This window comes from Leucopleurus acutus, assembly GCF_964270905.1.
Source record: "Leucopleurus acutus genome assembly, chromosome: 1".
NCBI lineage: Eukaryota > Metazoa > Chordata > Mammalia > Artiodactyla > Delphinidae > Leucopleurus > Leucopleurus acutus.
Window position 1 is genome coordinate 36,454,880 of NC_139142.1, and position 27,807 is coordinate 36,482,686.

The following is a 27,807-nucleotide window of genomic DNA, read 5'->3' on the forward strand; positions in this document are numbered from 1 at the left end:
GATTTCCTGGAGAAGCAGTGGTATTGCAGAGGATCCGAGTCAACCCAGGCTTAGGGGCCCCCAGCCAACGGCTGCGGAACCTCTTCTGTGCACTGTGCCTGTTTCCCGGCCGCGGGTGGGAAGGAGGCCCTGCTCTAGGAGCTCTCCCAATGGGGCTGCTGTGACGACGAGAGGGATACCCCTGAGAGGGATTGGTGCTGCGAGGGCCTGTGACAAGAAAGAGTCTGCCTTCGGGGTTCCCTGTTTGGGGCAGTTGTGCCCCGTCTGCCTCCAAGCCTCAAGGCTACATTCCTCTGTGGTGCAGGGATTCTGGGGTGAGGCCGCTCCGGAGAGCAGCTGCCTGGGTGCCTGTCATTATCAGGCCTTCATCAGGTTGTCAGGGAAAACTCTTACCCAAGTGCAGCTCACAGACGTCACTCTTCCCACGACCTTCCAAGACCGCCTGCAGCTGGCTTCCCCGAGAGGACTGGGCATCTCCTTCCAGCATCTTAGAGGTTGACGTGGCTTCAGGGAAATAACGGGCACTTGAGAACCTGAGGGATGGTGCCCCAGGGCTGAGAAGGCCCTGGGTTGCTGCAGGTCACCTTTTAGCCAGTGGCTGGCTGGCTCCAGCTGCTGTCACTCCCTTGGCAACTCCCCACAGCAGCAGGCAGCCTAGGGCTCTAATCAGCGGCCAGAGGCCTGGCTCTGACGTTCTTGGAGGGAAGGGATGTGGGTGTGGAGGCAGCAGCTGTGTTTCTTCTTGCCTGAGCGAGCTTTCCCCATCCTCCCTCCACTCCCCCGTGAGGCTGAACTGAGCTGCTGATTCAGGCGTTTTACAGTGAAGGCAAATGGTGTGTTTGCCCATAATGAGCAGACCCAGCCTGGAAAGAACGTCAGTTTTCCCGTGAACCTGGGCGTGTCTGTCTCCCCAGGATGCCTGAATCAGCGTGGCAGGGCTGTGTCTGCCTACAGTCTGGCACCGCGCCCTGGCACTCCAGGCTCCGTGGAGAAGCTGGCCCTAGGCTCTTTGTGGACATCTGTCCGCCGCTCGGTGCGCCCAGCTCTCTGTACTAGGGTCGGACGTGATCTTCCTGGCCCCGCTGCTCAAAGGCAACTCCTAAGTTCATCTTCCAATGTGTGTTTTAGAGCATCCCCGATACTGATGAACCCAGGATGGGACTCAGTTAACATTGTAGGCATCTCAGAAATGAGGCGTGAAGCTGCCGACTGCTGGGTGTCAGATCTGGATGGGGGAGTCAGTGTCTTCTCTTTTGAGACTTTCTGAGTGGCTGGCTCAGAGTCACCAAGGCATCAAGCAGCCGCCAGCGCCTCCAGGGCAGGGAGCCCACACTGGTGGTGGGAATGGCAAAGACAGCTCCTGAGGAAGAGTCGTTCTCTCCCCCGGGATGGCCGTGGACCAGGTCTCCCCTCCCTGTCCAAGGGGACCCTGCACTCTCCCCTCTCCTTTCTCCGTCACTTTATGTGGTGGCCTTCTGCTCTGTGTCCCCTCCTGTTGTCTTCCCTGGTTCCCAGTGGTCATCTCAGACAGACAGCTGGCCCCTGGGACACGGTGCTGAGCCCCTCCGCTGCCCATCCCACTCCTCACGAGAGCCCCTCACCATCCCTGCCACCAACCCGGTGGACCCCTCGCTGCTCCAGCCTCAGCTCCTCCCATGCTCTTTCCTCTGTTCAGCAACAACGTCTCTGTTCTCCCTTTAGGCATCTGTCTCTGTTCACCCTAAGTTCCCATCTCTTCATCTCTTTGGCTGCTCTCAACTCAACCAACCGTCTCTTTTTCTCCTCTTGCAAACAACTGTCTTCTGAACAACCTTCCCAACCTGTCTGCTGACAGCCTTCTCACCCAGAGCATGAGAGCCCAGACCTCAGACACTGGGGGAGGGAAAAAGTTCTCGGCGGCAGAAGTGGCCAGCTTCCCCCACCCCACCGTCTCACAGGGCTATTTGGTTGCCTAAGGTATTCAACAGTAGATCTTGTCTGGCCTCAAGCCCCTCTTCTGGCCCTTTCCAAGGTGACCATGACACGACCACACTGCCTCAACCAATCAGCCACGTGTCTTACATAAGCCAGACGCATTCCCCTTTAGACCATGAGCCCCATCGGATAGGCTCTTTTCTCTGGAGCAGTAGTCCCACCATCTTCTCTTTCTTGCAGCAGGATTTAGTAGGAAGAGCACAGGGTTTGGGACCAGAGAGATTCGCATCCTCAGACTTCCACTCACTAGCTGTGTGACTGTGGGCTAGTTACTCATTTTCCCTGACCCTCAGTTTCCCTCATCTGTAAAATAGGGGCAGTGATACTTGCCTCGCAGAAAGGGTGTGAGGATAGAAAAAGAGAATATGGGTAGAACACCTAGTAGGTGATTGTGTTCATTTTTCCCTTCATTTTTTTCTCACTGCAGTCCTTCATCTCTTAAGAGAAACATTCTCCATATGAATTCTAACATCCATTGCCAACACCCTCCCAAACCAATCTTCCTGGAGTGCCCTTCCCTGGAAGCACCCTACATACACACTCTAGGCTCAGCCCTTATTGTGAGGTAGGCAGGTAAGACCATTGCACGGCTAAAGTCAAAATCTCTGGGGTGCATCCTCTTGCCCTCGTTCTCACTTACCAGCATTTCCTTTAGAGAGAAGCTCGCTTGTGTTTCCTTGTTTGTTGATGTGTCTGGGTTCACTGAGCATCTTCTAGAATCTCCCAAAGACCCTGTGGTCGCACCCCTGGTTATTTTTCTCCCTGGAGCTGGAGTTAGTTGTCTGTGTGCTGTCCCCCTGCGCCACCTGCTGGCTTGGCCTGGAAGTACACCTTCAACACCTTTAGTCCAGGTAAGAAATGTACCCATGCTGCCCCTCTTCCCTTCATCTTCTTGAACCTCCTCTGGGGAAGAGACATCTGCCTGCTTCCCCCCACCCAAGTCAGTTTCCTAACAAGGCAGGACCCTAAAAAGTCAAGCTTACAAGACTCTGCCAATACTCTGATGTGGCCATCCCCAGCCCATCAGGGGCTCAGGCCTCTCTCTCCCTGTTTGACTACAATCCTGTGGGATCCTAAAAGGCTCTCCTATCTGTGCCCTTTCCTCCCCTGATGTTCCCACCAGCATCCAGTGCTGCCTGTCCCCTACCCTCCTCTGACATCGTGATCCCAGCAGCCAGCGCACCCACCCACCTGTCACCCAGACCTTCAAATCAGAGAACAGAAGCTCCATGCTTATTCCAGGCCCCATCCCTGGGCCATTCTCCCTCCTTCTGTTACACCCACTTATGGTCTAAACTCTCCAGCAGCCCCAACCTGACGCCCAGAGTTTCTTCCAAGTAGCTGGATCCTCTTTTTTTCAGTGTCCCCAGCTCCTCTGAGTGATTGCTCTAGGCTGGGTTACCTCTCAGCAGAGTAGGTGTAATCTCTGCATCTTCCTGATGACCCAAGGGCTAAAGCAGCTGGCCTTCTGCCTTATATCACGGAGGATCATCTTAGCTATCCAGGGCCTTTTGGCAGAACCTACCTGTCCCTACAGCCAACGAGTAGCCAGCATCCCCTTCTGGTGCTCTGCTGTCCACAGATCTCTCTGCCTGTCGGGCAAGGCACAGCCTCTATCAGAGCATGGTATGGTTCCAGGGGCAGCAGGAGAACTGCCCCTCAACCCCCAGCTCTCTTAGAAGATGGTACAAAGCATATTCACACCTGGGGCCTATAAAAGGAGGGCCCAAACCACGCCCCCATCTTTCTCCTGTGTGTCCCTTCCCCTAACCCAGGAGGGAGAGAAGCCCTGCCAGCACTGGGCCTGGGAGGAGCAGCTGGCACCAGACCCCTCCACCTCCCACCCTCATTCTCGACTCCTTCTCCTCAGGCCTTGGCCTTCAGGGGAGAGGGAAGAGGGTGTGTTTTAAATTGTCTCCACATGAACAGTCAAGAGAACAGAAGAAATCTTAGCATACATTGGAAAACCCCCATTTCCCAAAGCCCACCCATGACCTGGCCATTTAACTTTTGGTCACACTGGCCGTGGCCTCTGACTGGCCCTGCCAGGGAACATGGGTCAGGCATCCATTAGGAAGAAACAGAAGAAAGGTGAGATTAAATTGGGAGGCAGTCCTGGAAAAATCATCTCTATTTTCAGAGGAGAGTTCCCGAAAGGAAGGAGCATGGAAATGAAAAGTATAGGAAGAAAATACGGACACACAGGGCTCTAGTAAAACCAGTCCCAGGAGGGAAGAGGCTGGGTGAGAGGGTCTGCTGGGTTTTCCTCCCAGCATCTGCCACACATCTTCCCTGAGGCCCCCCAGAGCAGGTGTGGGGAGGGCCTGGCCCATCACCAGGAGGAACAGCACAGCCAGCTGGAGAGACAGAGGATGAAAGGCTTCACTACCTCCCCAACAGTTATGCCCAAGTCAGAGGGTTGGCCTGACTGGGTCCATAGAAGGACCCCAAACGCAGCCTCCCAAATCCAACCCTGCCACTCCTGCCCTTCCTCCCTGCTGGAGGAGGATCCAGGCAGGGCTTTAGAGCCTTCAGATCCTTGTGGTCAATGCTGGCTCTTTGCTGACACTCAAAGATATAAATACTGCCAGATGCATAAAGATGGGCATGGCCCAGCCACAACTCTCAAGAGACTCTAAGACAGGAAAAGATGAGAGCCCTACAGATGTGGTAAAAACTCAGGCCTGTCCAATTCTGGAGTGCACGCTTTTAATTGCCTCTGGTATCTATTAGCTGTGTGACCTTGGGGAAGTCACTTAACCTCTCTGAGTACAGGTTTTCTCATAGATTGAAGGTGTTAGACTAGGGTAGTGTTTTCCAACTTTTCCAGCCATATTATCCTTTCTTTTGGGGTTCTTAGGGAACCCCAACCTGTTTATTGAACAGCCCTAATTTGACGGGATACAGCCATGACCAGCTTTACCTTTCTTCCAACCACTGCCTTCAGACATCTCCGTTGAGCCTCCGCTTCCCATTCCTTAGTGCCAGCTCAGGCAGGCCTTGGTCACTTTTAGCTGTTAAAAAGTCTAACCAGTCTGTTTCAGTTTGAAGCTTCAATCTGATGTCCAGTATGGTGCCCATATCTCTCATTCTCCATTTCTCTATTTTGGCTTTGACCCAAGGTCTGAAGGACCCACGATGGGGAGCACAGGGTCTGCTGTTTCCTGGCTCCTCCCCAATCTCCTGGGTCTCCATCTTCAGCTGGGACAGGGAGTAGAAAAGGGGGCAGTGTCTCTTTACTGCCTGGGTTGGCTCTGGTCCTCTTGGGCTGTCAGTGCCCTTGGTCCTTCAGGTGTCCAGATACCACCTGCTTGGGGCCTACAAGACCCTTCCCACCTGGTGCTGTAAGGTCTCTAGCAGTCAGGCCTTTGAGACAGGGTTCTGGCCAGATGTCTCAAGCTAGGGTGGCCTTCCTTGGTGCTGGGCACATAGGAGACCCGCCCATTCTTGCCCCAGCCGGCATTCTTGTGCTGCACTCGGAGGCTGGCTGCCCCTTGCTGCCGCAATCTGTCCTGCCCTCTCTCCTGGTGCAGTGGCACAAAGGCCTCTGCATAAGGGTGTACCCAGCTGGGGAGTAAGAGGTCTGCTTCCCCTTCTCATGCGCACCTGACATACCAGCACGTGGCTCCACCGGAGGCCCCTCACTTGCCTTGGGCAGGCCTTGCCCTGGAGCAGTGACTCCTTAGGTGGTGATTCTCTACCCCTGCAGCACATTCGAGTGCATGAGAAGCTGATTAAGAAACTCCAGTGTGCTGACCCCACTCCAGGCTAGTTAACTCAGCATCCTGAGGATGGGTCCCGGCATCCTTTGTTAACGCTCCCGAGGTGACTGTAAAAGGCAGCCAGCGTTAGGAGCCACTGCCCTACTCCAACAAATCCCCACCAAATGACGGAGGCAGGACCTGGGGAGCAGGTCACGGCCCTGCACCATGACCCGGGAAGGTCTGGGTCTCCCTTTAGAGGGTGGTGGGGGAGGCTTAGGGCCTGGTGCCCTTAGCTTTGGGGTTTTAGACACAAGTGGAAGGTAACAGAAGGGTTCCCATACAACATCCTACCACAAATGTTCTTCTGTCCTGTCTTAGCAGCAGAACCCTTTCTTCATTTGAAGTCTTGCCAGAGCCCCACGGATGACTCAGTAGGAGCTGGAGTATCTGTCTGAAGCAGGGGTGGGCCCTGGAGCCGGGCAGCATCGGAAACCCCCGGATGAGCCCCTTCAGCTCACTCTAAGAACCTTCTGTTCCTATGTTAGATTGGAGAGGGGGAGAGTGAGAATGGAGCCAGAGACATGGGCACAGGCTAGGGAAGCAGGCCAGGTGGAAACCCACAGCAGGTTGAGGGAGGGCCAGGGTGGGCCAGGAAGGGCACAGGAGAGAGGAACCAGACTCAGGTGGGGCCTGCTGACCTCCCAGTTCTGCCGAGAGTAGCCACCCCTGGCTCTGAACCCCCAGCAAGGTGTGCTCCTCCCATATGCCCCTGAGCAGGGGGAAGAAGAGAGGCAGTGGCCCCAGGACCTGCAGCCGCCACTGCCGCCAGGGCCGCACAAGGAAGGGCAGGAGGAGAAATCCAGCACAGATGAGAGGCCCACCACAGAGCCCCTCTTTAAGGTCCTGGACACGCCTCTGAGCGAGGGTGAAGAGCCTACAACGCTGCCGGCCCAGGTGGACCACGGGCACAGCGTGCAGATGGAGGGCTACTTGGGCCGCAAGCACGACCTGGAGGGGCCCAACAAGAAGGCATCCAACAGGTGTGTGGGGGAGGGCCGTGGGGTAGGAGGGGTGGGCAGCTCCCAGGGACTCTGAGAGCAACATGGCTATGCTTGTGGGCGAGGGTACCCTCTGCCTCTAGTCTGAGAGCTCCTGGGCATTCTCTGGGACAGCCCGGGGGCTGCTTGGCATGATGGGAAAAGCCTGTCTTCCGTTGTGGCCCTGAGTTCAAATCCTATGACCTGGTACTAGTTGCTCAGCCTCTCACTTGTAAAATGGGGATGACGGGGGCAGCCTGCCTCTTCAGGGCAGATGCCATGCCTGGCGCAGAGCAGGAACTCGGTGAACGCTAGCTGTTATTATCCCAGGGCGGGGTAACAGGTAGGCCTTAGCACTAACAACACATCCTTGACCAAGTCCCACTTTTTACCCAATCTGGGCCCCAGTTTCCCCAGCTATAAAATAGGAGAGGAGAAAGAGTTGCTATGGTCCCCCCTAGCAACCATATGACTCTGAGGAATTCATTCAGAGGCTGTGTCGTTTCCTGACCCTGAGGCAGTCATGTCCTTGGGTGTGGTCTACCCAGGGATGCCTAGACCCAAAGTCTCTGGAGGCTCCTGCCTTCAGGTAGCAGTCCAGGGTCCCAGAGAAACAAGGCAGCATCAAGAGGTTGAAGCCAGCCACATTCCCAGGGCCCACTGGCAGCATACAGAGAGAGCCTAGCCTGGGGGACATGCCAAAGTTAATTCAAATTCCAAAAATCAATTGGGGGGCCCAGCCAACCTGAAGAGGTTTATTGCTTATATGGAAAGCCTGCAGGGAAAGGGAAACTAGCATTTATAAAGTACCTACTGTGTGCCAGGCATTATGTTAGGACTGATAATAGCTTCTCAAACCTCCTATGATATTGTGGTTTCCATTCTCCAGATGGAGAAACAGTCTCAGAGAGGTTAAATCATTTGTCCATTTACTCCAAGACCAGCTCCTCCTTTGCAACTGCCTTACTTGGGCTATAAGCTCAGAGAAGGTGGTGAAGGCCAGAGGAAAGATCCCTGAGCTGGCGTCAGAAATCTGGGCTTTGTGGAATGGCTCTGCAGCCAGCTTTGTACAGGTCAGGTTCTCTCTTTGAACTTCCAGTCCTTCCTCCCTACGTGCCCTGCTAGTTCTCCACTTTTCTGCCCTCAAAAGGAAGGGAGGAGGAAAGGAGGAAGAGGAGGAAGAAAAGCTTAATGTTTCTCAGTACTCATTACTGTGAAAGGGCAACATGTTCCCCATTTGTCAGGGAAGGAGCTCAGGTGAGCCCACACACGAGCCCATGAGCCTGCTGTTCTCACCAAACATTTCAGCTGAGATGAGCCTTGATTTACACCAATACATTACTTTAAAAAGTGCTAATACAAAAAAAAAAAAAGTGCTAGTACAGTATACGAGGCATATATCATCAACAAAACAAAAATATCACTACCAGCAAAACAAAACCCTGCTCTGTTCACGTTACAGTTCTGTAGTGAGACTCAAATATGCTGGTGGCTATGGAAATGCTTTGAAAAGTTGTTTATACTATTGGTCTCAGACTCAATAATTCTACTTCTAGAAATATATCTCAAGGTAAGATCAGAGTTACAGGCAAGGATGTTTATCATACTGCTATTTAAATCGTGGATAAAATTTCCAGTATTAAAAGGTCCATCAATAAAGGGATTATTTATATATGTGATAGGATGCCATATAACTATTCAAAATTATTTTCAAGAAATATTTGAGAATTCAAATATTTGAGGATGGGGAAATACTCATGATATAGTGTTAAACTTAAAAGCAGGACATAAAATTGAATATACAGTATAATCCAATTTTAGCTATATATGTGAACAGAAAACAGACTAGAAGGAAATACATCAAATGTTAACAATAGTTAACTTTTGGTAGTGGAATTACGTGCAGATGATTTTTATTTGCAATTTTTTAAACAGTAAAATGTATTACTATTGATCAGGGTAAAATTGGTATAATTCAGAAAAATGGTAAAGCTATGGGAACTGATTACAGAGATGCTGTATCAGGACTGTAGGTGACCTGCCTCTCTGTACCCTCACAGGTCCTGGAACAACCTGTACTGTGTGCTCAGGAATAGCGAGCTGACTTTCTACAAGGATGCCAAGAACCTGGCCCTGGGGGTGCCCTACCATGGGGAGGAGCCCCTGGCCCTGAGACATGCCATCTGTGAGATTGCTGCCAGCTACAAGAAGAAGAAGCACGTCTTCAAGCTGAGGTGAGGCCCCGCCTGTCCACTACCCCTTCCCTGGTTTGGCATAAGTGGCTGGACAGGGGCCCACTCTTTGGGACCAGCTTCAGACCTGAGCTGCCCTTCAGGGATTTTTCAAATCAGAGAGGCTGGTGGTCCTGATTTTTGCCTCTCTCAGAAGGTGCTGTGCTGCCTGACAGGGTTCTGGTCATGGGAAAGCTCAGGGGGGCTGGGGGATCAGATACAGAGGTGGCCACGCAGGAAACTCTGTCCTCCTAGGCTGAGCAATGGCAGTGAGTGGCTTTTCCACGGCAAGGATGAGGTAAGTGCAGGGCTGCCTAGCCCAGACCCCCACCAACAAAGGGGCAGGTGGAAGGGACGCATGCCACTTGACCTGCTCACTCAGGAGGGGTTGTCCTAGAGGCAGCCCATCCTTTGCGGGGCCCTGACCCTCCTGCCCTGTAGGAGGAGATGCTGTCCTGGCTGCAGGGCGTGAGCACCGCCATCAACGAGTCCCAGAGCATCCGTGTCAAGGCACAGAGCCTGCCCCTAGCCTCCATCACCGGCCCCGACGCCAGCCTCGGCAAGAAAGACAAGGAGAAGAGATTCAGCTTCTTCCCCAAAAAGAAGTAGCCTCTCGGGCACCCCGCAGGTGAAGCCAGTGCGTCGGGACTAGCGACGAGCGGGGACGAGCGCTTCCCTCCTCGGCCGGGTCTTCCTGCTGCCCACGGCCTGGCCGCCGCTGCCTGCCGCCTGCCTGCCCCGAGTCGCCGGCCGGGCCCCAGGCCCCGGGCCCCGCCGCACTGCAATAGCTGCCTTCGCGCCACCGCCCGGCCCGGCCCGGCCCACGCCTGCCTCCGCGCCCTCTGCCCGCAGCCCCGGCGCCCCGCACACGGCGAGCGCGGGCTCCAGGGACGGAGCTCCCAGCTCCTCCGGCCCTCGGGGCCTCCGGGGCTGGGGTCAGGAGACGGTTTTCGAGGCCCACGCCCTCCTCTCCCCGCCCCGCTCCCGGGCTGAGGGGCGCCAGCCCGTCCCCCCCCCTCAAACATAAGCTGGAGAAGGCGGCGGATGGGGTTCCTCAGACGCTGCCCATTCCCAAAGCAAGTCTGGCTTGGGGTCACCTCCTGCTGAGTCGCAGCCAGGGAAAGGGAAAGGGAAGAGGACCCCGGAAATGCCCGACCTGCCCCTGAGGGGCGTGAGGAAGGAGGCTTCAGGTAGCTCTGGGCCAGGGGCTACTGGGGACTGACGGGACACGACGGCCTCCTCCCCGCTGGGCTTCCTCAGAACGGGGACTCTCACCTCAGGGGCCACCGCATCCCCTCCTCGCTCCTCCTCCCACCGAAAGTGGGGGGCACCCTGCAAGATCGATGGGTCCTAAGTGCAAAGGGGTTCCCACGGCCTCCGGCACCCCTTGCTGCCACCCCCGATGGTGGCAGGGAGGACCAGGAAGCTCTCAAGCCAGCCCTCTTTTAAAACTACAGTTGCCGTTTAGGGCTCAGCCCAGAAGGAGGTAGATAGGTCTCCACACTGCCTAAGGCGCTGCCTCTCCACCCTGGGGTCCTCCTGCACTCCCAGCAACATCCCACTCGGACCCAGGGCCCTTACGGGAGACAGCACAGGCCCCAGGCACAAGATGGACACCGCAATGCCTGGAGTAGAGTATCCCAAAGCCAAATACCCCATGTGTTCTGTCTGCAGCTGGTACCACCTGAGGGTGCTGGCTGGACCGACAGCAAATTTCATGACCCGTCACCCTGGGGTGGCAAATGTGGCCACACCTGGGTATTTATTACGACCCACGTTAACAACCCCAGATGGCTGGACAAATGCTGGGGCCAAAGCCATTAAGGTGTGGCGGGCACCCTTGCTTAGCTCCTCTGGAAGGTCCTGGCCTTGAGTCAGGGGGCCACATGGGTATCTACCCCACAATCCCAAGCACAGCCTAAAGGGGCCCTGCAACCTCTATCCCCAGGGATAGCTTTCCCTGTGCTGCTGAGGTCAGACTTCCAGACGGAAGAGACCACTAGTTCCACAGGGATTTTTCTCCGCCACTCTCCGAAAGCAATACAGCTCCAGCCCAGCATCTTAACTGGGGTTAAGGTCCAAAAGAGGGGTTAAGTTGCAGGCAGCAGGCATCTCCCCTGGGTAGACCAGAAAGGTCCCTGGGGCCAGCAGTTGCTGTTTCCATCACCTTCCCCATGGGAAGGAGCCTTAGACACACTGAGATGATCCCCCGGAAGCGGGTGAAGCTCAGGCAGAAATCACAGGCATAGGCATCCAGAGTCACGAGGCCTTCCCAGGAGCCCTTAGTGCCCGAGACCAATACCACCATGTCAAGGGAAGGCGATTTCAGCAGACGAGAACCACAGGAGGGACGTTCTCTGCTGGAGCCTGACAGGTGGTCCCACCTCTGGAGCCAGGGTCTTCATTGGGCCTCTATGCACCTAACCCTATGGCCCTCTGTGCATCCACAGGGGACCTAATCTATACCACCCACCAGCCTCCTTCGATACCTAGGGAAACCAAGGCAGGAGGCAGTGAGGTGATGACACTCACCTGGCAATAAAGAAGGCCTCTGGTGCATCTGAGGGCATGTCCTGCTCCAGGGCAGATAGCGGCAAGAGTCTCCCTCAACTGTTCCCATGGGCCAGTCTTCAGGCGCCAAGAGACGAGGGGCCACCCTCTCCCCTCCACGTGTGCCAAAGCAGCACCTGAAGTGAAGAATTTCAGCAAGCAACTCCACAGTCCCAAGAATGAAAGGGCCTCGAGGAAAAGCTAGGATTTCACCGCCCCTGGGTCCCCAGACTGGGCAAGGGCAGCAGCCGGCTGCACGTGACCCACCATCTACTGCCAGCTCCCCACGCATCCCTCCCCCACATCACACAGGCCCCGAGACATGCAACTCACCGGACTGAGACTGCAGGGGCCCAGCTCTGGGACTCTGTGCCACATGGGGGGCTAAGCTCCTGGTGCCCTGGCAAGGTTTCTTTTTTCCCTCCTTACATTTTCTATTTTGTAGTTCTTTTTTTTTTGCGGTACACGGGCCTCTCACCGTTGTGGCCTCTCCCGTTGCGGAGCACAGGCTCCAGACGCGCAGGCTCAGCGGCCATGGCTCACGGGCCCAGCCGCTCCGCGGCATGTGGGTGGGATCTTCCCGGACCGGGGCACGAACCCGTGTCCCCTGCATCGGCAGGTGGACTCTCAACCACTGCGCCACCAGGGAAGCCCTGTAGTTCTTTTCTTTAACAGTATCCCCAAACAGCCCCAGTCTACACCAGCAAACCAGGATTCCTCCCCAGGGCAGTTTAGAGGAAGCTCCTTCTGGGCATGGTCAGGTGGTCCTCCTTCCCTCTCTCCTTCCCCTTTGTCCCCTAGCCTCAACTGACTGTGGCTGAGGGAGGTAAGGAGGGTCCTCGAGCTTCCTCCCCTCCACTAGCACCCATAACAGGAGGTCTGGGGTGGGGGCGGCGGGGGTGGGGAGGGCTCGGCTTCCCCGCCACCCCACTCCTTCTTCCTGCCTATCGGAGAGCAAAGAGAGTCCCCAAGGCTGGCCCTGGATCGCCCTCCTCCCTTCAGTAGGAGGGGGCAGAGATCCAGAGGACCCCATGGCTTGGTCCCTTGGACAAGTAAGCTCAGGGAGGATGCAAGGGAGGAGGTGGCTGCAGAGGACTGCCACCCTGCTGGGCACAGACCACGCAATCTGGGGCTGGCCCTGGGGCCGGCTGGGCCTTGTCCTCCACCTGCTCAAATGTGCTTCCACCAACCAGAGAAAACCCATTTACTAGTTTTTCTAATAAATCAATAATGCTCCGTATTTCCGTTTCTTATTTGACTCGCCTATTTCCCTTTGAACTGGACCAAAGGGGGCTGGTGGATTGAGCAAGGCAGAATCTGTGAACACAGGACCGCCGTGGAGACAAGAGGCACAGCCAGACCCTGGCCCGTCCTTGGAGTCTTATGGGAACAACTCTGCTGGCACCTAGGTTCTGTGCTTCACTTGAGACCCTGAGAAAAGCTCGCTTATTCATGCATTCAACCATCTTGAGGGCCTGCTGCAGGCCTTTCCCCATGGAGCTCAGGACAGAGGTCTGAAAATCAGAATCCACACACCTGGGGTTCATCTCCGGAGGCGCAGTTTCAATTGGTCTGGGTGGGTGAAACCTAGACATCAGCATTTTTCAAAAAGTTCCCTCCCCTGATGATTCCAGTGGGCAGCCAGTAAGAACCACTGAGCTGGTCCAGGGTTCCCAGGTATAACCTAGAGGGCTGTGTAAGGATCACCTGGGGAAGGTGCTGACGACTACTCCCCAGGCCTCACCTCCTGAAGAGTGTGAGTCAGAGGGTTTGAGAAGCAACTCATCCATCTTGTTTAATTTACAGAGGAGGAAAAAGCATGAGTTGAGGTGACCCGGCTAGTTAAACGCAGGGCTGGATCTCCTGACTCTCACTCTAGTGTGTGGCTACTCACCACAGTCAGAGACTTGTCTAGTAGAAGCAGCTCTCTCAGCGACTGTGCAAGTACCCACAGACCGTTGTGACCAGCTGGCAGGACATGGGCCAGCCCTGCTCTGCTTCTGCTCAGGAAAGGCCTCCACTTGCCTCTGATATTCCCTTGACCTCATTAGACTCAGCACACCCATCTTCAGGCTGAGTCCGTCCTCCTAGGTCAGAAGACCTGCAAGACAGCTCTACCACCTGGCCCTGCAGCCCCACTCCTCCCAGGCCCCAGCCAGAAGAAACAGGGCGAAACAAGGCTGGTCCACCAAGGAAAAAAAAGGCAGAAAACCCAGTCAGAAGTAGGGGGCATACCTACGTCTTTTGAATCAAAGACACTTTTGAGAATAAGATGAAGAATGAGGCTCCATTCCAGAAAAAAATGCATCTGTACCCCTCACCCAATACTGCCAGCCACTTAAGATATTTCTAGGCTCCAAGTTGAGAATCCTTGCCCCCTAGGATGTCTCCTGGGAACTAGCAAGGGAGAGAAGAATAAAAGGCACCAGATGTGGAAATACCCTGTTAGAAAAATGTTCCACCCCCACCCCACCCCTTTCAGTCCAACTTTGGCACCTGGGGAAAAGAGCTAAAGGCTGGCACGGTGCCCCCTGACCTTACCCCAGACAGGACGCCAGGCTGTGGGTAGACAGAAGCCCGTGGGAACAGAAGCAGCAGAACAAGTCCCCTCCCACACATCCTGCTGCCCCAGCCTCTCCCGCCAGCACCTGGGGCCTTGTGCTTGGTGAGCACCTGTGGAAGCAACACGCCCACGTCCCGCTTCCCCTGAGACAGGCCTGGGCACGATCGCCTCTCCCCAGCCCGGCCAGACACCAGTAAGGAGACCACTCAACAGATTGGTTGGTCAGCAGTGGTTATTACACCATTGGCAAATAACAAAACGTGTGTACATTAGTGACAACCACGGAGCCAGCGAGACAACCCACAGAAGTACCTGAACAGAGTCCACGACATTCTTCCCAGGAGGGAAATCAACAACAGAACACACACTCACACACACGCGCGCGAGCACACCAACACACCACAGGGTAGGAAGCAATAAATTATGGGCCTCGTTCCTGCCCGGATCCTAAGAAAAGGCACAGTTAAAGAACAAAGCCTCCCCAAGCCACACTCCTGTGTGTCCCCCGGGGCGGCCCTCAGTCTGGCAGCGGCCAGGTAACACTGGAGGCCTGAGCAGGGCTCGCTCTCCCTGGGAAGAGATGAGCTTAACTATCTGGCCTCTTACTAGAGAAGAACTATATACGAGGGAAGCGGCCACACTGGCCTCGGAGGGCAAAGGGGCTCGCGAGTCACTGGCGCGCCCACGGCAGGCGACAGGCCCTTGCCCGGTGCCCCAGGGCGCTCTCCCAGGGGCAGCCTTTCTGAGGGCCCCGGGTGAGCACGGTGAGCCCAGGCTGTGAGCGAGGATGCCACCGTTCCTCCCCGTCTCTCAACACAGCTGCTCCCACCCCGAGGACTCAGTGTCAACCTGTGGAGTTCAAGGCCTGGAATTTCTCCCGCAGGCTCCTCACTCTGCCCTGCTGGCTTGGGTCCGCCAGGTCCCTGGGACCCTCTTCTTTAGGCCGATACTCTGCACACTCCTGGAACTCCGGGCCCTGCTCCGCCTGGGCTGCTGGTGAGCTCGGTCCCTGCCCACTGGCTGCCTCCAGTCCCGCGTTGGGGCCGGACAGGGGCCCCTTCTCCATGATGACCATCCGCCGGCTGTCCTCCAGCGTGAGGTCTGCGGTGACGTACAGGGCCTCCCCTCCGTCCGGCGCGCTTGGGGATGACCCCGCCAGAGGCTGAGGCTGGGCGACCCCTCGGCCTGCCGGAGCCCTCCTGGCGTTCAGGCTGCAGCAGCGGCCCACCTTCCCCGACAGGGGCGGCTGCGGCTGCATCATGTTCTCCGGCAGCGAGTGGCTCCGGTTGACGGGCAGGTTGCGCGGCCGGCTGCCCTTGGCCTGGAGCGCCTCGTCCTGGGAGGCATATTTGGAGCAGAGCTCTCGGACATCGGGCCAGTTGAAAGTCTCGGTGTCCAAGGGGCTGAGGGGGCTTCGGGGGATGTGCCAGGCCCCAGGCGAGGTGGTCCTCGGGCTGGTGGCCGAGGAGCTGAAGGAGAAACGCCGCGGCGATACCTCCCTGGCAGAGCCGGACTTGGGCGGGCTGTGTTCCTGGGCCGTGGGCTGCTCGTGGTTGAAGAGAGACAGCACTGGTTTCCTCTTACCTGTGAGGAGACAGCGAGCCGCCTGAACCCCTGTGCAGGAGGGAGCAAGAGGACATGAGGGCTCTGGACTGACCTCAACTCCCCTTCCAGGCGAGGCTGGTTGCTGGGGGTTTGCGTGTGATGGGAGAGAAACCTCACCGACCATCCACGGCGCCCTTACCAAAGGGAAATGGGAAGAATGAAGAAAAGGGGGTGGGGTGGGGTCAGGGGTCAAAGGAACAGACGAGAGCTTCTGCTCTCCTGGAAAACAGAGGCCCATGGCCACAGGCCCTCTGCTCCACAGGAGGAGCTTGGCCTTGAGCGTTAGGTCCGCTCCAGGACTCGCCCCAGCCCTCTTTTTGGTAGAGGTCCTTTAGGGGGTCACTTTCCCAGCTCGCTCCTAAAAGGTGCTTCCATCCCAGGCTTGCAGGCAGGGCCCTCCGCCCCACCCCCTTCATACCTCTGCCAGCAGATGGTGCTCCAGCCTCCGGCTGCAGGTAGGGGGTGGTGGCAGCCACCTTTTCCCACGGCTGCGGTGGCCTGGCCGTCACCGACTTGCTCTTGATCCGGAGGCTGTACTGGCGAGCCAGCTGGTAGACCTTGCTCTTGACTCGCTCGCTCACGTGGCTGTCCATCACGTGGGAGAGCTGCAGGATGCGGGGGTGTAGCGGGGTCACCAGCTCCCCCTGGGTGCCGCTGCTCAGCTCCTTCACCAGCTCCTTCAGCTCCCGGGCCAGGTGGGCCGGGCTGGGGGGCTCAGTGGGGGAGGCACGGTCCGGCGAGGCAGCAGCCGACTCCTCAGTGATGGCCCCCAGCTCACGCTCCTCCAGGATGAAGAGGGGCTCATGCAGGTCAAAGCTATGGGCCTGGCCTTGGCCCGGTCCCTTCCCAGGGCTGCCCTCAGGAGACTCCATTTCCTCCCAGATCTTCACAATTTCCGAAGACGGGCGGAACTCAGCATCTGTGATGGGAGCTGGGTCCCCAGCACGAGCCTGGCCTGGTCCTGGGTAGTCAAAGAGGGCCCACGAGGCTGCCCGCGAACCCACCTGTCTCTTATGCCCCAGCGGAGCCACTGGCTCCGGGTCTGGCCTGGGAAGGCTGTTGATTCTCGAGACTGAGTTTCTCACCAATCCCTTGGGGATGAAGGAGAGGCTCTCCCGGCGCCGGACACTGAAGCCTGCGTCGTGGTGCTCTGCACTTTCATAGTAGCTCTTGATTTTGTCCAACAACAGCCGGTCTCGGGAAGAAAGCTTCGATTCCTTCGTGCAGGAAGGCCTGTCTGGCTCCGCTGGGCAGCCTGGGCTCTGGGTCTCTGTCCCGTTGACAGAAGGGTCACTCTCTGCGGCCACCCCCATACTGATGTCCGCTTCTGGAGGGAGCTGAGAGCCCAGGGGGTCTGTGGTGCTCCCACGTCGGGCCAGGCCCTTCTCACTGTCCTCTAGGCTGACCACACTGCTGCTCCGGCTGGTCAGCCTCGGGGTCCCGAAGCCGCTGGCCTTGCCGTCCTCCAGCGCCAGGCTGCTCCGCCGAGAGAAGCTGCTGACGAACCGCTCGGCGATGACGCTGGCCTGGTCCAGCACAGAGGGAGGCAGGAGGCTCTCGGGTTCGTGGGCGGCCCCCACCTCCTCCTCCTCGTCCTCACTGCTCAGGACCTTAGGGTCCTCGGTGCTGTCGGCCACCATGAAGTCCACCACGTCACCCGGGGGGTCCAGTCCCAGCAGCAGCTGGTGGGTGTCAAGCTGCATTTCTAGGACTTCTGGAGCCTCTGTGTCTGAGGGCATCTCCTCGGTCCTGGGACCTTCCATGGCAGCAGACTCCTCCTGCTCTGTCCCAGACTCAGGGTCTGGCTCAACCTGGGAGAGCACAAAGAGCTCATATGAGCCAAAAACCTCCCTCATGTGAGCCGGGGGGATGTGGGGACAGCACAGCCTGCTCAAAGCCTAGTGAGAGGGGCTGCGGTTTAGGACTGCAGGCAATCAGAATGAGCATGACTCAGGAGTGGGCAGCAGGTCCTTAGGGAGAGGATGTCCCTTAGTCACCCTGCAGCTGGGGTGCTGGGCCCACATTCTCAAACCCAAGAAAAATTCTAGGAACGCAGATGGGGTGACGCGGTGGCACCTCTCAGTGACGGCCTGCCTGGAAAGCACACGGACACGGTGGGAACGTGCAGCGTGGGGCCAGAGCCACGGCACCAGGACTCCCCTGCCTGAGGGGAGGCGGCTCCCTGAAGCCCCAGTAGCTCCCCACATGGGGGTTGTTCCGGGTTGAAACCCAGGCCTAAACAACTTCCCTGAGGGGCCAGGGTCTCCCGTGTGGATCAGGATCCAGAGGGCAGTAGGACCACGTGCTGGAATCCTGTCAGAGGGTAAAGACGGGGATGTGGCTCCTGCCAGCCAGCCTCCGCCCCCGTGCAGGACTCTGCATGTGCGCAGCGGATGGCAAGGAAGGAAGCAAAGTTGGCAGCTCTCTCTTGATCACCTTGAAGGTCATCTGAATCATAAAACCAGCCAGTACAGGCAGCTTTCCAGAGGAATCTTTAGGGAGAACACAGGATAACACTCTATAGCCCGAGGAATCAGACCCGATTCCAATCGTTCTAGTCTAGAACCTGCACAGTGGGACCCAGGAGCCAGGCCTGTAATGTCCAACACAATGGCTGCCAGCCACACCTGACTCCTGAGCATCTGAAATGTAGCCGGTCCACGCTGCAAAAACCTCATACCAAGAAAGTGCAGCATACCTCATTAACAGCTTTTTAACACACTACATGTTGACATGATAGTAGTTTGGAAAAACTGGGTTAAATAATTCTTTAATGTGACTATTAGAATATTTAAAATTACCCATGAGGGGACTTCCCTGGTGGCGCAGTGGTTAGGAATCTGCCTGCCAATGCAGGGAACATGGGTTCCAGCCCTGGTCCAGGAAGATCCCACATGCTGCGGGGCAACTAAGCCCAGGAGCCACAACCTCTGAAGCCCGCGCACCTAGAGCCCGGGAGCCACAACTCCTGAAGCCCGCGTACCTAGAGCCCGTGCTCCGCAACAAGAGAAGCCACCGCTATGAGAGGCCCACGCACCGCAACGAAGAGTAGCCCCTGCTCGCCACAACTAGAGAAAGCCCGCACGCAGCAACGAAGACCCGACGCAGCCAAAATAAATAAATAAATTTTTAAATAAATAAATAATTTATAAATAAATAAAATTACACGAGGCTCACATTCTATTGTCACCGGACAGCACCATTCTGAACTCTTTTCCAATGTCACCCAGGCTTCTCAATGTCCTGGCTGTGAGGCCCACCCCAGGGTCTAAGCCGCATGAACTTTTCCTTGGAACTCTGCGAGAGCAAAGGACTCCATTCCACATAACCCCCAGATAGCGTGGGGTGGCGGGAAAAAAGAGTGCAGGCTTCTGGGTCACAGACCCAAGTCTAATCTGAGCTCTGTCCCTTAGAAGCTGCGCAATGCCAAGCACGTCAACCTAACCTGAGTCTTGTTCTCCCTGGTAGAGCTGGCTCAGGAAACAGAAGGAAGAAACAAAACATCAGGCACGTAGGAGGTGCCCAGTAGATATCGACACCTTACTCCTCTGCCAGGTGGGACAGGCATGATTTAAGTGTCTGGCACACTAGCAGGGCAGAGCTCTATGCTCTATGCAAGGAGGCCTGGCCAAGGGGACCTATAATCTGGTCACTTCCAATAACTGTGCCCCTTGGCCAGAGACTGCATCTGCCCAAAGAGGCACCTTTTCTAATTCAGAGTAAGAGGCTGTCGGTCACCAAGCCGCATGCCCACAGGCAGACAGGCTTCCTGAGGGCCCGAGAGTCCTAGGGAGTGGGATTCCCTGTCCCCGTGGGCTCAACGGGACAGCCCATGCCTGAAAGCCCCATCTGCAGAGCTGGAGATCTGGGCTCAGGCGCCTCTGCACTATCCCCCTTCCGCCCGCTGGCCCCTCACCTCCGGCAGGGAAGACACAGACTCAAAGCTCAGGCACTTCTCAGCGGTGGTTGGAGATCGGCTGCTGGGCCTTCGGCAGCTCTTGGGGTCTTCGGGCTCCCTGCGCCCCTTCCCCTGCAGCAAGCAGAGGGTCGTCGTCAGCTCCCAGGACAACGGGGAGCTGGTCCCTCCTGCATCCCAACCCTGGCAGCATCTCCTGAGCCCCAAAGAGGCTGGGCTGCGTTGAGATCCAGTGTTGGACCTGAGCCATTCCAGAGTCAGCCTGAACTGCCAGGTCTGGGGACTCAGAAATCCCTGCCAGGGGCTTCCCTGGTGGCGCAGTGGTTGGGAGTCCGCCTGCCGATGCAGGGGACACGGGTTCGTGCCCCGGTCAGGGAAGATCCCACAAGCCACAGAGCGGCTGGGCCCGTGAGCCATGGCCGCTGAGCCTGCGCGTCCGGAGCCTGTGCTCCGCAACGGGAGAGGCCACAGCAGTGAGAGGCCTGCGTACCGCCAAAAAAAAAAGAAATCCCTGCCAGGCATGTGGCTCCCTGTGTGCTGGCCTCTCCCCTCCCCCCACCGCGCCCCATTAGTCATGCCCATTGAGTAGCATGCTGGTTAGCACCCAGTGCTGGAACAACGAATGCCAGGGGCTCACCAGGGCGTGACAGTGAGCAAGGTGTTAAGAAGTGCTGATGGCAGGAAGGAAGGAACAAGGACGGAGGGATGAGAAGGGCAGGGGAGGGGACTCTTGGACGGGCATGCGCGTGCCAGGGGGCATGCAAGGAGGAGGGGGAGATCGAAGAGACACCTCACCATAGCGCCCCGGGAGAAAAGTAAAGCGTTGGCCCGATAGTGCCAGCAGTGGAGGGCGGCCAGCAGGGAGCTGGCAAAGTCGGCTACCTGCTCCGCCACTGCCAGGCTCTCCTCCTCCTCCTCCTCCTCCTCCTCGCCTGGGGGCTCTGGCCCAGCCCCCTGCTCGCGGCCTTCATGCCCTGCCAGGTCCTCCAGGGAGACCTGAAAAGCCTGTTCTTCCTCCTCCTCCTCCCGGGCAGCCCCTTCAGCCTCCGACTGCAGGCCCCGAGCACAGGGGGGCTGTTCAAAGTCCAGGAGCATGCCAACACTGCCCGCATGCTGTTCAGAGCACAAGGCCCCCTCGTGACAGGCCTCGGGGCAGCCCCCCTCCTCCTGCAGCAGCTGGAGCTGGGGAGGCTTCACAGAGAAAGCCACATCTAGACCCCCCACCCCGGTCTCCACTAGGCTCCCACGTGAAGCAGGGGGTTCTCGAGGTGGGAAGCTGGGACTGGGGTCTGCTCAGGAACTCAGGATCCAGAGAGGCCTGCCTGCCCCAGGGAGAGGGCAAAATGAGAGGATCCCGGCCGGGCCGGCCACCACCAGGGTGCCACTCCAGGAAAAGGGTACAGCAGGGTCCCCTGGGCAAGGGCCACGGCTTATTCATCTCCGTGACCCTCATGACAGAGCCTGGCGCACAGGAGGTGCTCGACAGGTGTTTGTTGAGTGAAGGAAGATGATGGGGGCTGACCTGGGCTGTCCCCCCAGGCTGTCCCGTGTGCCCCTGGTCTTACCTTCATTCCTGCTGCTCTGGCTGCTCCGCCACCACCAGGTCCCGGCACAGCGGCGAGGGGGAGGGGGAGCGGAGATCAGTAACCCGGAGAAAGAGCCCCCTCACAGAGGCCTGAGGCCCAGAGCCCCCGAGCGAGAGCGCGTCAGGGGCTCTGCTCCCAGAACCTTCACCAGGTCTCCCGGGCTTTCAAAGGAATGACTGACAGACCGGGAGCCGGGGGTGCAGAATGGCACGGTCACTCGCTCCTGCTGTCACCCAAGGGCAGAGAGACAGGGTGCAAGGTGTGCAGGGGGAGCCCGGACAGCAAGGGGTGAGGCCCACTTCCAGGGCAGAACGAGGCAGAATCCCCTCTGAACTGTCCGCGACGCCCACACCCTGCTGGTCGCCAGCTTCACCCTCTCACCCCCGCCCTAGAGCGCACCTTAAAGGGGGTAGTGCCTGTCCACCCCTCACTCACTCACCTTTCTCGCTGTGTTGGCTGAGCAGATGTCTGGATGGCTCTGGTGAGGAAAGCGAACGGGCAGTCAGAGCAGGCCTGAAGCAGCCCGGCCTGGCCCTGGTCCCACGCTCACAGCGCCACACACCCATCATCAGCTCAAAGTCCACTCCAGCGGGGCCCCCCACAGCCCGAGGGCCTGAAGGAGGCTGCCCTCGCGACCAGCCCACAGGGAGACAGGGCCCGGGCCACTGCCCCCACCCGCCTGGGGACTCTGCTGTGACCCACAGCCAAGAAGCAGCCCCGCCCCCCATCCTTGCGTTAGCACACAGCCCGGGGCCCTCAGCTCCCGGGCCACAGCCCCCTGCTGCCCCCTTCAGAATGACGAGCCTCTCTTGAGGGCCCTGGCTCCACCGCAAGCCCCACCTTCCTTCCCTGCACGGAGCACATCAGCGCCTTAGCTACACCCAACGCCAAGCCCCTTCACAGCACCCCAGCTGGAAAGCAGAGGTCGCACCCGACTTTCTATGGCCCTTAAGGCCTGGCACCGTGAAGCCTCGCTGCCTGCTGGGGAGTGTTGCCCGGTTGTACAGGAGCTGACCAGGCTCTGAGGACAGAATACAAAACACATCCATTAGGCTGATGGTGTCAGCACCTCGCAACCCGCCTTTTCTGGGGACAGACCTGAGATAGGGAGGCATGTCTCAAGGAACCTGTCTACAGAACCTTGCCCTTAGCCCATATTGCCCTTGACGAACTGGCATTCAGTGGGAGGCCCACTATAAACTTGGAGCCACAAGGAAAGTCTACTGAGGTCTCTCAGCTGTTCCTGGACAGGAGAGCAAACTGAAGAACCTTTTTTCTAAATGTGCATGGGCACACACATACCTACACTCTATCTGCATCGAGGAAAGTAGATATCCAATTGTTTTTAGAGTGAGAAATACAAACTGCTCTTCTCTTTCATTTTAAAACTTGTAATCAAGAATATTTAATAAGCGGACTTCCCTGGTGGCACAGTGGTTAAGAATCCGCCTGCCAATGTAGGGGACACGGGTTCGAGCCCTGGTCCGGGAAGATCTCACATGCCATGGAGCAACTAAGCCCGTACGCCACAGCTACTGAGCCCACGTGCCTAGAGCCCGTGCTCTGCAACGAGAAGCCATGAAAAGCCCGCGCACCGCAACGAAGAGTAGTCCCCGCTCGCCACAACTAGAGAAAGCCCGCGTGCAGCAACAAAGACCCAACGCAGCCAATAAATAAATAAATAAATAAATAAAAGAATATTTAATAAGTGACAAATGATGACAACACCACCTTACTTATCCATATAGTGGACTTATCTGTCCATCCCAGCTCTCTGGAAGTAGGAAGCAGAAAAGGCCCAGAGGCAGTCAGAGTAGATGGCTGAGAGCAGGCCCTAAAGCACTTCCACTGGCCTGTATCCCCCCCCTCATCCACTCACTGGCCTGCTTTTACACACGCTTCTCGCACATTAAATCGATTAATTTCTAACAGAAGAGGGAAGAAGGAAGGGCTACTAAAGAAAAGCATGCCAAGACTGATAAGGAGAACTCTTCAGTGTAAAGATGGACACAACACCTCAATGCCAGCTGTCTCTATGGCAACCCACAGCCCCGCCTCCCCCCAAGGCCCCAGAGAATGGGGGCCACAAAGATGCTGCTACACCGACTCCAGAAAGGGAAAAGTTCGACCGTGTGGGCCTCCTCTATTTTATAAGGCTCAAGCGTATGAAGCATGTTTTAGAAAGATGTCTGTTTCATAACGATTAAAACTAAAACATGAAAACAAACAAAACCCAACTCTCAGCGTTTACAGGCTAAAATCTCAGCCTTGTGGAAACCTGAGCTCTGAAACGGATCATTTCCTGAGCGCCTTGCTTGCTGCAGTTTGGAAGCTGACGTTATGACAGGTAATGTTACTATTACCACCATCACCACAGTCACTTACTGACTACCTCCACGTGTCAGAAGCTTCCAGTTCAAAGCTATGGCAAGTTAAGGGGGAATGTTGGACAGAAGAATTATAGGAGGAGAAAGGAAAGCGGGGAACTCCCTGGCAGTCCAGGGGTTAGGACTCCGTGCTTTCACTGCCAAGGGCCTGGGTTTGATCCCTGGTCGGGGGACTAAGATCCTGCAAGCCAATTTGGGGCTTTTAACACACAGCACCGTAGAACTTCTGCAACCATGGCAAGTTTGCCTAGGGTTCGAGATCCATCAGCAACAATACCAAACAAAACAAAAACACAAAAGCTTTCTAAAGACCGCTCAGCTCCACCCTCCAGAAGACCAAAGCCCGTACATCAATCCACACAGCTGCTCAGAGGACCCGTGAGCCATGCCAATCAAACCCAACTCACCGTGGGGATCCCAGTCAGGGCACATCTCCCATCACTCCTGAATCTTTCTCTCTAGGGGTCTCTGAGATGGTCCTCACCCCAACTCCCACCTCATGTGTAAGTTGGACAAGTGCCTGGCCGAAGCCAAATCCATCCCTGGGCCTCGACGGAAGGCGAGGGTAAAAACCGAGGCAGAAAACACACACATGCACCACTACAAGAGCCGAGAATAAAAGCAAGGTTTTCTCGTTTCAACAGACGAGTCACTCCGATACCTCCAAGTACCCAGCAGCAAGCCGTCATGAAAGAAAACCCAGGAAAGCAGAACTTTTCCCTGAGACCCAAAGTAAATATTTCCTGTCTGGATTTGGTGCCACTTGAAATCTAACTCATTTTCCCCACGTCCTGCCTCTGCTCTGTTCCAGAACTGGGGTGGGGACCATCCATGACGTCTGAGCGTTACTCTGGCTGCCTCCCACTATTCTAAGGTTTTGATCGCAGAGGAGCTGAGAAGGGGGGCCTTGGAAGAGGAGGGCTGTCCAGGCCTGGGTAGGCAGGAAGGGCCCAGAGGGGCCTGGTGGAAGGCAGGATGGGCTACAGACACACCCCATTTACCCTCCTTCCTGCCCTTTCCCAGGATTTCCGGAGGGTGAGAGCCAGCCCCAAATGCTGCTGCAGAAGGTTCCCCACATGGTCAAGGGTGCTGGAAAGAAGCCTCTCTGCCCGCACAGCCCCAGCCTTACCAGACTGCCGGCGCCCCTGGTGCACATGGGTGGACGCCTCATCCTGGGAGGCCTTCTTCAGGCGCTCTGGGCTGTGGCGGTACCGATTGGGATCTGCACCCAAGAGAGACAACCAGGCCTTTGGGATACCATCAGCCTTGGCGAGGACTCTGCCCATTCCTGACCACAACTCTGCTGCCCAGCCGAGCTCCAGGGGCCACAAGACTCCAGAGCTCCCCCCTCTTCCATCTTCCGTCCTCTTCCATCCAGGAGCACGAGGCAGAGTCCCAGCCACCAGCAGCACCGAGCCCTAGTCTTGCAGTAGACCCCCGGTCCTGACAGAAGGAGCCTCCCCACCCTCCCTGCTCTCTGGAATGTAAGTATCAGGCAAAGCTTCCTCAGGTCTGACCTAAAGATGTGCACCGTTAGGGACAAGGCAGGCAGAAAGGGTACACTTACAATAGGAATCCATTTCCAGGATGGCTTCTTTGGCCTGGAAGGGAAAGGAAACCCACCTCGTTGCTACCTCGGTACGTGCCGTTTTCTCCCTCGGCCCAAAGACTCACTCTTGCTGCACCAAGGACCGTGGCATCCGCTGAACTGATCCCCACTGTCCAGTGGGGCCAACGTCCAGAAGGCGAGGCCCCCGTGGACCCCGGAGCCGGTTCTGAGGGACCCTCTCCCTGCACCCCATCAGGAGCCCTGGAACGCACCTTCTGGGGGATGGTGGTGTGGTGGTTCTCCAGGATGAGCCTCTTGATGTGGTGAGTCCAGCTCCGTTTCTCCTCCACAGTTTTGGCCTGGGAGGACCCGAGGGAGAGGGTGCGGGGGTTATCATGACAGGCCTGAAGCCATCCAGCGTGCGCCGGGCTTCTGCCGAGGAGGGCAGAGGCCAGAGGGCCTGTGCTGGGGGCTCTGTGAGGTTACCTCGACTCCTCAGCACAAGCCTGAGAGGTGCCCACAACGACCTCTCCCTTGCAGAGGGAGACTCTGAGGCTCGTGCCGCCGCGCGAGGGGGCGGGTTCTGTCCCCAGCCCGCGCCCCAGCCCGCCCCTCACCTGGATGTTGTACTGCTGCTTGCTGTGCTTGTAGTGTGTGACGGTGAAGCACGGGGATTCTCTGGTGCTCTCGATCAGCATCAGGGAGGAGCACTGGGGCAGAGGGAGAGGGCAGTCAAGCACGAGGCGGGGAGCTGACCTGGGGCCCCAGCCCCTCAAGACCATCTGGGGAGGCAGGGAGAGTAATCTTGAAGGGTGGAGCTGCGTCCACACCAACCCGGGGCCCAGTGAAGGCGACACGGAGTGGAGCCCGGCCGTTGGGACGGTGGGAAGGGGGCAGAGGAGACGGCGGTGGCCTCGTTACCGGGATGTGACCCTTGTAGACAAAGTGATCTCCCCGCTTCTTGGTGATGAGCAGTGCTTTGTCAAAGAGGAAAAAGGTCTTCTCGTTGCGCACACGGTGCACGCGGAATGTGCCCTCCAGGACGAGCTCCCCATAGGTGGTCAGGTCTGGCCCCTTCCAGTTGATGAGCAGAGACTGAATCTCCTGCAGCAGCGAATCCCCAACCCCCAGGGTCAGGGTGCTCGAGACCCTGCTGGGAACCACACAGGGCCCCAGGAGCCACCGCCTGGGTTCTGCAGAGACGTGCTGCACCAAGGGCTCCCCCCAGAGAAGCCCATCCTCACCGACACCACCCCTCAGCTCGCATTCCCTCTTCCAAACCCCGCCCCACCCCTGCCTGTCCCTCCAGCTACCGGCCGCAGAGCACCTGGAGCCGGACCGCGTGCTCATGCCTCCTCTTCATGTCGTTGATGTACCAGGCCACGCAAGTCATGGTGTCGATGGCATCCTCTACCACCTCAAAGCCGTCCTCTTCTTCATCAAAATGTTTGGCGATTTCCTGTGCGGGAGACAGGGGCTTAGGCAGCCCAGACTCAAGGGCCCTGCCCCTCCCTCAGGCCCCTGTGGACTCGGGAGGACCCTGGGGTTACCTGGAGTAGCAGGTGGTACTTGAGGATGCGCTGGACTGGCTTTAGGAGGTAGGAGCCCAAGGGCAGCGAGTGCTGCAGCAGCTCCTGCCGGTCCCGAAAGAACTTGGCCTGCTGCTTGTCCTGCATGCACTCGGTGAGGGCGGCCACTGAGCTGGGAGTGGAGGAAGGGGCCGTCACCAGGGGGAGGCCTGCGTGCGGAGGTGGGGTGCTCTGGACTCGCCAAATGGCTCTGCTTCCCCTCTCCACCCTCATTACTCACTTGGGGTAGTTGTTGCAATACTGGGTGTAGATATCAAACTCTTGGCTCTAAAGAAAGACCAAAATTAGTAATTTCAGGGAGACTCCCGTTTGACTATAAACCTGGGTGTATCAAACACATGCCCCCGGCCCCCAGAGCACACTCTCCCCGAGCATCTGCAGAGCCATCTCTGTGCCCATCTGCCTCGGACATGCCGTCCACCCAGCAGTCCCTGGCTCCACCCCAAAGGCCCTTCCTATCTGAGGCCGGGCACTCAGCCCTTCCCCTAGAGAGAGGCCCCCAGCAAGGCAGGATGGAGGCAAGGACCCCGTCCTTCTTACCCTTTCCACAAAGCAGCTGGCCACAGCCACCGGGTCACTATTGCAGCTGTCCAGGTCTCTGAGTAGCTGGCTGGGTAAGGGGAGAATGGTCATCAGACACCGGACCGCTCGCAGCCTCCAGTCACCACTACACCCCCTCCCCACCCTCCTGGTGCCCACACACACGCCAGCCCTGGTGTCAGCGAGCCCTGCCCGGGGCAGCCAACACAGAAAGTATCCAGCACCACTGCAAAGGTGGGGGACAAAAAAGAGCCATGCGTTCCACAAGCAGGAGAGGGAGAAGGGACACCAGTACCCACCTCGGGAGGGGACACAGCTCCTCTGCAGGCAGGGGTCAAACACACAAAAGCAGACATTAAAGGGGGAAGGAGAGAGGGGGAACTCGCAAAGAAACCAAGGCCCCCAGTTCAGAAGGATGGAGGAAAGGGGAGAGACAGGGTGAGTCTCCCAGCACTGCTTGTTCTTAAATGGGGGCTCTAGAGGAAACCCCAGTGCTCCCCCTGCCTTCCCCTCCTGTGCTCCTCTTTGCCCAACCCCACCCCCACCCCCCGCCTAAGTCTCGCCTCCGTCTGCCCT

At 57.4% G+C, this 27,807-nt stretch overlaps 2 protein-coding genes across 4 annotated transcripts in view; one reads left to right on the forward strand and one right to left on the reverse strand.

Annotated features, from left to right (window-relative positions):
* Positions 1-9,555, forward strand: part of SPTB (spectrin beta, erythrocytic) — a gene marked incomplete at both ends in the record, with an annotated part of 65,771 nt that extends 56,216 nt beyond the window's left edge. Inside the window, 4 exons of the mRNA XM_082840800.1 lie at positions 6,456-6,718; positions 8,776-8,949; positions 9,202-9,244; positions 9,388-9,555. Of these exons, the coding sequence (XP_082696926.1) occupies positions 6,456-6,718; positions 8,776-8,949; positions 9,202-9,244; positions 9,388-9,555 (648 nt within the window). The remainder of the gene's footprint in view (positions 1-6,455; positions 6,719-8,775; positions 8,950-9,201; positions 9,245-9,387) is intronic.
* Positions 9,556-14,273: 4,718 nt separating this feature from the next.
* PLEKHG3 (pleckstrin homology and RhoGEF domain containing G3) overlaps positions 14,274-27,807 on the reverse strand; it is a 42,451-nt gene continuing 28,917 nt past the window's right edge. Inside the window, exons 4-18 of one of the 3 annotated variants that reach the window (XM_082848063.1) lie at positions 27,232-27,301; positions 26,912-26,958; positions 26,653-26,803; positions 26,430-26,561; positions 26,024-26,206; positions 25,720-25,812; positions 25,375-25,461; positions 25,121-25,154; positions 24,683-24,775; positions 21,606-21,644; positions 21,146-21,165; positions 20,376-20,693; positions 19,581-19,694; positions 16,083-17,475; positions 14,274-15,643 (exon numbers count right to left, since the gene is read on the reverse strand). In XM_082848063.1, the coding sequence (XP_082704189.1) occupies positions 14,904-15,643; positions 16,083-17,475; positions 19,581-19,694; positions 20,376-20,693; positions 21,146-21,165; positions 21,606-21,644; positions 24,683-24,775; positions 25,121-25,154; positions 25,375-25,461; positions 25,720-25,812; positions 26,024-26,206; positions 26,430-26,561; positions 26,653-26,803; positions 26,912-26,958; positions 27,232-27,301 (3,514 nt within the window). In that variant the 3' untranslated portion in view covers positions 14,274-14,903. The remainder of the gene's footprint in view (positions 15,644-16,082; positions 17,476-19,580; positions 19,695-20,375; positions 20,694-21,145; positions 21,166-21,605; positions 21,645-24,682; positions 24,776-25,120; positions 25,155-25,374; positions 25,462-25,719; positions 25,813-26,023; positions 26,207-26,429; positions 26,562-26,652; positions 26,804-26,911; positions 26,959-27,231; positions 27,302-27,807) is intronic. The other 2 variants (XM_082848062.1, XM_082848061.1) reach the window with 2 other exon arrangements.